Here is an 11,001-nt window from a genome sequence, read left to right as displayed (position 1 = left end):
AAATCAATTACAAAAATAAAGCGTGGGGAAGCGTGGGTGACTACTAAAAATATTGGTAAACTTTAGGATTTTTTATTTTCTAGCTCATTTTGTAGTTTAATTATTAGTAAACAAAACCATACAATTAAAATTATGAATTTGTTCTAAAATCTCCATAGCATGATGCTTTCAAAAATGTATAACACTTTATACTTATTTATAAAAAGTTTTATAGAAAATAACTTTTAAAGTGACGAAGCAAATGAGCTTCAATTGAAGATTTACAAAAATATGAAACAGTTGGGCTTCAAAAATTATCTTTTTACATAAAATTTGCTGAAATCTCTACATTATAACAAAGATTAACTACTAAAGTATTAAAAAAAATTAAGATATAATTTCTGCAGTGAAATTTAAATTTGAGCAAAAAACATTTATGGCACGTTTTTGTGGTACTATTAATAATAAATTTATTAAAATAGCCGCGGCGCGCAGTGGAAAATAGTACCACAAAAACGTGCCATAAATGTTTTTTGCTCAAATTTAAATTTCACTGCAGAAATTATATCTTAATTTTTTTTAATACTTTAATAGTTAATCTTTGTTATAATGTAGAGATTTTAGTTTGTTATAATGAAGAGTTTTGCTATAATGCACAGTGGGCCAGTAGGTGGACAAAATGGGAAAAATTTTAGTTGTCTAATCTTGAAAACCTATTTAATTTTAGTATCTACATATATTAGGAGAAATCTATTAATAATTTATTTATATTAATTCCCTTAGTTACCAGGACTCTAAGCATTTGAATATTGAGATAAAATAAAAAAATAAAAAAATTATAAATAAAAAATTAACGGTGACATCAACGTTGTGTTATATTTCAATTACATCTACGTTTTTGAAACAAAAAATTAGTACATGTTATTCTAGAGTATTTAGAGATAAGAAAAACCAATGTGTGAAATAAATTTGTTATAGCATGTTATCTCAGTTATACTTTGAAAATCACAGATTAAAAAAAAAAATTTCTTAAGAAACTTATTTTTTGCCGCACAATAACTAATAATTACCACAATTTGCCATGCGTTGTTTTATATTTATTTGAGCTATATGATGCTTCAATCGAGTTTTAATTGATTGCTCGTCCCCTTAAATCCCCGTTCAGATTTTATGTATGTTTTAACTTGGTTGCTATGGTACTAAATTTTGCATAGCAACAACTCATTTTTACATTAACGTTGTTTTAACAGTATTTTACTTGCGCTAAATACACAATATTGGGGGTATGTATTAAAATGAGATTCAGAATTCTTATGAGGTTAACTTTTTTTGGTTACTATGGATACCTTACTTTGCATAACATAGCAACAACATATTTTCGGTAGTTGTTAGTAATTTAATTACTAACACTGACAGTAATTTAATTACTTTTAATTTTAATTACTAACACTTGTAGTAACTTAATTACTAACAAGTATTAGTAGTCCAGGCGGCATATATATTATAACATTTTACTTTTAAATACAAAATACTTGTTACAATAATTATTTAGATATGGTTTTGTTAAACTTAGACATTCATAATTTTCTCCAAAAAAACAATCTTAGTATTTCAAAACAAAATATTACTGAAGATATATTAAAATTTATTCAGCCAAAATTTGCTGATTTTAAAGACGTTGATTTTAGACATGCTGTTCAACGATTTGTTTACTTGTATAAAAAAAAGTGGAAATCTGCAAACTATACCGTGAAAAATTTTGAAAAGAAGTTTGTGAACTGACTTAATGAATATTTAATTGTCAGAAAAAAAGACAATGAACCAACTGCAAGTAGACGTGGTCAAAAACCAGTTGCATTTGATAATAGTTCTAATAAAACTAAAAAACGGCGTGTATCTTGTTTAATTGAATCTCATTCATCCAATGAATTATTTTTTGCTGCTAATAAAAAATTTAGAGATGAATCTGTTGTTATTGCTGCCAAGAATGTTTTAAATATATCAAATACAGATAAAGCAACTAAATATTCAGCAGACGAAGCACTGGCTTTAATAATTGATGCAAGTCTGACAAAAGCTTCCTATCAATTGATTAGAAGCGGAGCCTTGAAGAAAGAATATAACATCTACCCCGCTTACAATGATGTCAGAGATGCAAAATTGAAATGTTATCCTGCAAACATAACAGTGGAGGACTATTCAGCTTCAGTTCCTTTAAAAGATTTAATGACTCATACTTTGCAAAGAATCTGTGCAGTTCAGGAACCTGTGCTAAGGCACTTGATATTGAACGACAAAGCAATAAAAACAATGACACTAACGTGTAAGGCTGGTTTTGATGGTGCTACTGGCCAAAGCATTTATAAACAATTTTTATCAGAACCCGACATTAACAGAGATTTAAAGCGTGAAGAATCATTATTTATTACTTGTCTTGTCCCATTGGATTTGACTGGATTTAACAACAGCAACGAAAAGGTGCCTATTTGGAGAAATCAAAAGTCGTCCTCCACAGCCTATTGTAGACCCATAAGATTTGCATACAAAATGGAATCCAAGGAATCTGTGATTGAAGAAGATCAGTACATTAAAAGTGAGATAGAAAGCTTGGGTATGATTTTATTAGAGGTTTGCGGATCTTCTATTGAAGTGAATTGTATTATTGAACTTACAATGATTGATGGGAAGGTTCAAACAATATTATCTGAAAAAAATAACTCATACCAATGCTGTTCAGTGTGTGGTGTCTCTCCAAAAAATATGAATAGTCTTGATATCCTTAATATAGATTATACTAACAGAGAGTTCAAATATGGTCTTTCCAGTCTTCATGCATGGATTCGATTTTTTGAGATGTTATTGCACATTGCATATAAAAAAGAAACAAGAAAGTGGCAAGCAAGATCTAAAGAACACAAAGAAAAGGCATCTGTAGCTAAACAAAAGATTCAGACTGATTTTATGAACAAAATGGGACTTGTTGTTGATTTCCCTAAAAGTGGTGGTTCTGGAACAAGTAACGATGGCAATACCTCAAGGCCTGCTTTTGCAGCATATGAACAAACAGCTGAAATTCTGGGTATTGACCAAAACCTTATATTCAGATTTTACATTATCTTGGTAACGCTCTCTTCAGGATATGAAATAGACTGCTTAAAGTTCAAGGATTATTGTTTTGACACTTTTAGACTATATGTGTCCCTTTATCCATGGTATTACATGGCTCAATCAGTTCACAAAGTATTGATACATGGACATGACATAATTAAAAGCCTTACATTACCCATCGGACTTATGTCAGAGGAAGCTCAAGAGGCTAGAAATAAAGACTTTAAATCTTATCGCGAAAATTTCAGCCGAAAAACATCCAGAAAAGCAACAAATACTGATCTTATCAATAGACTCCTAGTTTCCAGTGATCCTGTTATTTCATCATTGCGTAAATCAACATCACACCAAACAAATCATAAAGCATTTCCTTCAGATGTTTTACAATTACTTAAACAATCTTCAAACGATATTATTGTTTTATAATTTTTTGATGTAATTTAAAATTGATAACGTTTAATTGCACTATTTTTTGCTTTTATTATTCCTAAAACATTATTTACCTAAATACTCAATTTTTATTCGATATAGGTGGGTCAAAAATCCGATAAGATATTCAAATATCAATTTACCACTTTGTAACTAAGGAAAGTTCCGGTAACTAAGCAATATAAGTATCCATAACAACTAAATTTAAAAAATTATCACTTTTGTAAGAAGTGTGATCTCATATTGGTACTCATGCCAAATTTAGTGAATATAGCACTTATAAAATATCTGCAGATAACAAAAGTAGGTTGTTGCTAAGCAAAATAAAGGTATCCATAGCAACGAAATAAAAAAATATTACCTTCATAAAAAGCGCAGACATCATATTAGTACTCATACTAATTTTAGTGAATATAGCTCTAATATTAAATTAGTTTTTTTTATTTTTTTTATTTTTTTCGTAAGTTTTTGTTTACATTTGACGTAATATATATAAATTACATATTTTTTTCAAATACAAACAAGGCTTCTAAAAGAAGATCAAATGATCTTATCGTCAGGAGCCTTTTACAAAACAGAGTACATAAAGTATTATAAAAACGCCTTTTTACAATAAGAGAACGTAAAAAATTAACATAAAAATATTAAAATAGTACTTAGATAAATAGAAACAAATTGTCAACAAGTATAAAACAAAGATTGAACATACATTTCAAAATTATTATATATCATAAGACAAATTAAAAATATTCTAAGATATTTTCAATAGAGAGAATGAGATCTTTTAATTTAATTTTAAAAACAGAATAAGTTAGGGGTAAGCCGAAGTTAGGCAAAATAATTTTGTTCCAGAGATGAGCTGCACGATAAGTGATACAGAATTGATTGAACTTTGTTCGACAGAGTGGTTTATTTAAATAGTTATTATTCCTCATGTTAAACTTGCTTAGAGGTTTCAAAATAAAAAGGTCTTTAAAAATTAAAGGAGATAAATCATACTTCCACATATAAACAAAAGATAAATTTTTATATACGTTTTGTTTATAAACATTGAGGATTTTCATTTGATTGAAAAATATTGAGGAATTTGAGAACCGATCCGCAAAATTAATTACACGGATCGCATGTTTCTGACGGCGATGGAGACATTGTAACTTACTTTGATCAGTACTACCCCAGGCAATAATTCCATAACTTATATAACTATGAATAAAAGAATAATAAAGTTTAGTTAAATTATTTTTATCTAAATGAGTACGCGCCTTATATAGAATTCCAATACTTTTTGAAACTTTCGAGCAGACATAGTTAATATGATGTTTCCATGTGATGTTCTCGTCAATGAAAACCCCCAGGTATTTAGTTACAGAATCTCTTTTTATTTCATTATGGTCAATAAAAATTTTTGGTAAATTTTGGGGTAGAGAACGTTTTTTGGAGAGCGGGTGGAAAAAAATCCATTTTGTTTTGTTTACATTTAATGTTAATTTGTTACTTTTAAACCATTTAGATATGTTTTGAAGTTCTTTGTTCATAACGGAGAATAGTAGGTAGATGTCACTGTTAGATAGAAATAAGTTTATGTCATCAGCAAACATAATACTTAGAAGATTTGATGCTTTATGCAAGTCGTTGATATATATTAAGAACAAAAGAGGGCCTAAGATGGAACCTTGCGGAACACCACAGGAAACATTTAAAAACTGTGTATGATTAAGATCATTACAAGAAACAAATTGTTTTCTGTTGGATAAATAACTTTGAAACCATTTACTAACTCTTTCATTTATTCCGTAATAATTAAGTTTATAAAGTAAAATATCATGATCCACAGTATCAAATGCTTTTGAAAGATCGATAAAAATTCCTAATGTAAATTGAGATTTTTCAAAAGAATTGGAAATCTCACGTACCAACTGAATAATTGCATGCTCGGTTGAGTTATTCTTCTTAAAGCCAAACTGATTGTTGTATAATAAATTATTTAAACTAAAATAATTAAATACTCTATTAGTTATGAATTTTGTCCAGTAAAAGTGCATTCTGGCCCACTGTGTAATGTAGAGATTTGCTTTTAAGCAACCTCTCTATAAGTAACATTCTTAATAAGCAACCTCTATACATTTACTTCATATACAACTACTTCATAACTACCTCTCTATAAGTAATCTCTATATAAGAAATTTTTTTTAGTTCAACTGTTCTGATTAAGCAACTTATTTTTGTAAAGCTAAATATTTGAGTTAAGTTTAGATTAATTTAGAAGTAAAATTAGCTGTTCATAATAACATAACCTCAAATTGTAAAAAATTCTGTTATTGGAATATGTTTGTGTTTTGTGCTGCCAGTTTTGAAGGGAATTTCTGTTAAACAGAGCAGTTACTTGAATTCTGTTATTTTCTGTTAATTAATAAATTAAAATTTTTGTGCTTTAAATTTAACCATAAAGTATGAATCAGAAAAAAAAAAAGACGTTAAATTTTGTTAAATGGTAAAATATCTATTTTAAAGGACATTGAAAATGATAAGAAAACAAAGGACATTGGTAACGAAGTGGCTAAATCTACAATAAGTAGAGTAAAAGAAAATAAAGAAAGAAGAAGCATTCAAAACGTATGTGAATCAGAGTTCAGTGTTTTCTTGCGGCGATACAGTGTTTTCTTGCGGCAATACAGTGTTTTCTTGCGGCGATACAGTGTTTTCTTGCGGCGATATTTAAACAATTTAGTTACAAAAGAAATGATAAAATTAAGAGCACTTGAAGTAAATAGATTAAATAATGGACCTGAAACATTTGTAACAAGTGATGGATGGTTAACGAAATTTAAAAAATACCACGGTATACGGATTTTGTTGGTTTGTAGAGAGAGTATGTCTTGCAAGGTGGAACTAGCAATTTCATTTAAAAATAAATTTAAAAATTATATTGCTGAAAATGGTTTTTTGCCTGAACAAATATATGTTTGCGACGAACCTAGTTTTATCTATAAAAGGTTGCCCAATAAAATTAACGTTACAAATTTTGAAAAAACCGCTGCTGGAAGAAAGGCAATGAAGGAAAGAGTAACAATTATGCGATGCGTAAACGCTACAGGTACACATAAATTAAATTTGATGATGATAAGGAAATCGAAATTTTCTTGTTGCTTCAAAAGTATATATTTGCCAGTATATTAAAAATTATCCAAAAATGCTTGGCAAACTTATACACTTTTTAGTGACTGGTATAATGATATATTCATACCTTCAGTTACTCGACACTTTGAATCTAAAAATCTTCCAGTAAAAGCCCTTCTCTTAATAAATAATGCAACTTGCCTTGTGTCTGAAAATAATTTTACTGGTAACCCGATTTTCAAAGTTATGTTCTTTCCCCTTAATGACTCACCATTATTGCAACCATTAGATCAAAGTGTGATAAAATCACTAAAACAACGCCATCGCAAACATCTATTTGCATGTCTTGGAGCCTTAAGTGCAGAAGATGGAACAGTTTCAGCACAGAAAAATATAAACTTGAATGATGTTATTTACTTAGTGGTGCAGGCATGGAATGAAATTCCAGTGTCAGTTATACAAAATTCATTTAAACATCATTTTTTGTCAAGTGATGAAATTAAATACAACTTTCCTTCCGATCACTTTTCAGAAGAAGATGATATTCTCTTGGCAAGATTGTATAATTCGATATTTAATGATTGTAATTTAGCAGATACTAAAATTATGAAGTAGACAAGTGGAAAAGACGAGGCAAATTATTCATTTAACCTTGAAGAAAATCCCCAAGTAGAAAGTGAAACTACTCCATTAGATGATTTACCCTGCAATTAGGTTATTTTGTTACTAAAAATAAGAGAAAAAGTATATTTCTGGGTGTATCATTTACAATTCATATATTTGTTCATTATCATGAACAAATATATGTTATTGTTTTTGTTTGTTTAGGCTATTAGTGCTGTACTAAACGACAGATTTATTATATTTTGATTGTTTAATTTAAAAAAATATATATATAATTAATAACTAGGCTTATATGATGATAATAGTAAAATGTTATCTTTTTCAAAAAAAACTGAATTTATTAGTTTGTAAAAGAAATAAATAAAAATATTTTCTTGACTTTAAGTATTTTTATACTCCTTTTTTGCCTATAAGCAACTTTTCCCAATAAGAACATTTTTATTTGAAATTGGTTCAAATGAGTTGCTTACATAGAGCGTTCATTGTATTATTTTAATTATATAAATGTTTGCCATATTTGCAGCTAGAAAAACAACAGGTTTGGGTTCAAAACCTAGAAAGAAAAGGGTTGTTCACAATAGAATGTGTTTAGTTAAGGTAAACCAAACTAATCCGACTATTAGATTATTAATTCCAACTATCAGAGTTTATTAAACGTATAATTAGTTATTTAGCTCAATGGCTAGCAATGGTAATCAGAATGATAATCAACCCTTTTGTTGTTATTTTGTAAAGTTTAACATTAGTTCTTTCTTGACACTAAAATAACTAAGTTTAAGGTATACGACATAAGAATAACTTCATTTGGAAAATACAATTTCAAGTAAATATATATTTCAAAATTTATCTTTTGTTACAACTTTTACTTGTTTATTAAGAAAAAACTTGTGCTTTGTGGGAATTATCTTTTTTATTTCTTTCTTTCATCTAAACAAAAATGGTAAAAAATGACAGTGTAACATAATACACACACGCACACGCATACACACACACACACAAACACACAAACATATATATGAAAACATATATATATATATATATATATATATATATATATATATATATATATATATATATATATATATATATATATATATATATATATATATATATATATATATATATATATATATATATATGAATGCATATATATATATATATATATATATATATATATATATATATATATAAATATATATATATATATATATATATATATATATATATAAATATATATATATATATAAATATATATATATATATATATAAATATATATATATATATAAATATATATATAAATATATAAATATATATATATATATATCTATATATATATATATATATATATATATATATATATATATATATATATATATATATATATATATATATATATATATATTAGTAGAAAATCACTTAACAAAATTTTTTTCCATTTAACACTGTGTTTCATCAACAAAGGTTCATCAGAAATCTGATGAATCTTTGTTGATGAAACACAGTGTTAAATGGAAAAAAATTTTGTTAAGTGATTTTCTACTAATACATAATTGCTCTGTTCTTTTAAGAACAATGTATACATATAATGTATACATATATATATATATATATATATATATATATATATATATATATATATATATATATATATATAGTATATATATGTATACATATATATATATATATGTATACACATATATATATATATATATATATATATATATATATATATATATATATATATATATATATATATATATATATATATATATGTATACATATATATATATGTATACATATATATATATGCATATATATATATATATATATATATATATATATATATATATATATATATATATATATATATATATATATATATATATACATATATATGTATATATATCGGCAATAATGCGGCGTTATGTTTTCAGTGCTCAAACAAATGTGATAGACTAATTTTTAGCCAAACGAATAATTTTCCGCACTAATTCTTAAAATTGATTAAAATTATGTTAAAAATATGGCAATTGAATTTATGCAAAACATTATATTTGTTATTTTTTTATTTCTTATTAACGTAACTCCAAGAGGGCTGAATAATTTGTCACATAGCACCGCTAAAGGAATTGCAAAACAAAAGGTAAAAAGTATTTTAATGATGAGAGTAAGGAGAAAATCTAAAGGAGCCAAGATTTTGCAGGTGAGAATAACACATACGCCTCTTTTTAAAAAACACCACAGTAAACAAATGGAACAAAGTAAATTTAAATATCAGTATAATAAATCAGGCTTACAGATTGGAATAACTGGCCTGGAACACGAATACGTGCATTTTCCACAATCACTTCTAACTATACATTTACTGCCTTTAGGGCAGAATAATGTACAGGGTTTACAGATGGTGATCGGACATTCTAAAATAAACTTAAGCATTTAAATAACTAAAAAAAAATTATTTTTGAATTTTCCTGTATATATATATATATATATATATATATATATATATATATATATATATATATATATATATATATATATATATATATATACATATATATATATATATATATATATATATATATATATATATATATATATATATATATATATATATATATATATATATATATATATATATATATATTATAACATACTTTTGCACTCAGCGAAGCAACCGTTACAGTAATTTGGGACGCATTGGTATCCAACAGAACAACGATAATTTAAGCAGGGGTTAACTTTGCAGTAACTTATTACGCAAGCTAAAAAAAAAAAATTGATTAATAAAATTGTCATTTTTTGGGCGAACTTTCTTTAATAAAAGAACTTACGTTTACACACAGCCTTGCAACCGCCACAGTAGTTTGGAACGCATTGTGAACCAATTGAACAATTATAATTATTACATGGGTTAACCAAACAGTTAACTGGAAAACACGCTTAAATAAAAAAATGATATTCCATCATTTCAAAGTATATTAAAATCCATTAAATAGCAATGTAAAATATTTTAATTCTAATATATAATTGATATTTAATTAACACACAAAAATCTTTTGCCCTAAAAATCTTATCCGATAAAAAGTTTTTATCTAGATTTTAAAAAAAAGAAATTTAAAGAAATTTTAAGAGAAACTTTTTTCTTTCGTTTTTATTGTCTTTACGTTGGATTGAATTGATATTCTTTAAAACATTATAGACTTATACTAAAAAAAAATTTAAAGATACTTTTAATTTAATTATTTTAAAGATAATTTTAATTTCATAATTAAAAAGTGGTTTGTAACTTACGCGTTATAGGTGGTAATCCCTGCGACATATGCAAAATAAACATAAATATGTAGAATTTCATTCTTTCAATCAGTTTCAATTTTAGCTAAATATATTTCTTTTTAAAGTTTCACTTAAATGATTCGAAAGCATAATTTTATAGTTTTTTTACTAATTACGTAAATAAAGGTTTTTAAATTTGTAGACTTAATTTGTTAACAAGACAACGTAAATGTGACGTTAATTTTTTAACCTTTGATAATACTCACCGTTAGTAAGTTATTCGTGCGTATTCAACAATATTAAAGGTTTTATGGGAAAATGCTCATCAATCATCTAGTTTTAGCATTTGATACTTGTATGTTCCATATTATATAATCCAAAAATGCACAAAAAATTCTTTTTTACAACTATAAAGTCTTAATGGGTGTTTCGTTATGACTTTTGCATTTCCATCAATCGCCTGGTAT

The 11,001-nt window shown here is 26.1% G+C and overlaps 2 protein-coding genes across 2 annotated transcripts; one reads left to right on the top strand and one right to left on the bottom strand.

Annotated features, from left to right (window-relative positions):
- Positions 1-4,829: 4,829 nt before the first annotated feature.
- LOC136091974 (jerky protein homolog-like) lies at positions 4,830-7,248 on the top strand. Its single transcript, XM_065819694.1, has 3 exons — positions 4,830-4,871; positions 6,028-6,610; positions 6,767-7,248. The coding sequence occupies exons 1-3, from the start codon at positions 4,830-4,832 to the stop codon at positions 7,246-7,248; spliced, it is 1,107 nt and encodes a 368-aa protein (XP_065675766.1).
- Positions 7,249-8,069: 821 nt separating this feature from the next.
- LOC105845678 (keratin-associated protein 4-3) lies at positions 8,070-10,710 on the bottom strand. The gene is made up of 5 exons (XM_065819062.1): positions 10,553-10,710; positions 10,093-10,200; positions 9,916-10,023; positions 9,556-9,675; positions 8,070-8,184 (listed from the first exon to the last, which is right to left on the bottom strand). The coding sequence occupies exons 1-5, from the start codon at positions 10,611-10,613 to the stop codon at positions 8,168-8,170; spliced, it is 414 nt and encodes a 137-aa protein (XP_065675134.1). The 5' UTR covers positions 10,614-10,710; the 3' UTR covers positions 8,070-8,167.
- Positions 10,711-11,001: the final 291 nt, after the last annotated feature.

Source organism: Hydra vulgaris, chromosome 15 (genome assembly GCF_038396675.1).
Source record: "Hydra vulgaris chromosome 15, alternate assembly HydraT2T_AEP".
Lineage (NCBI taxonomy): Eukaryota > Metazoa > Cnidaria > Hydrozoa > Anthoathecata > Hydridae > Hydra > Hydra vulgaris.
The sequence above is the reverse complement of the archived record's forward strand: the minus strand, read 5'-3'. Positions and strand labels throughout refer to the sequence as shown.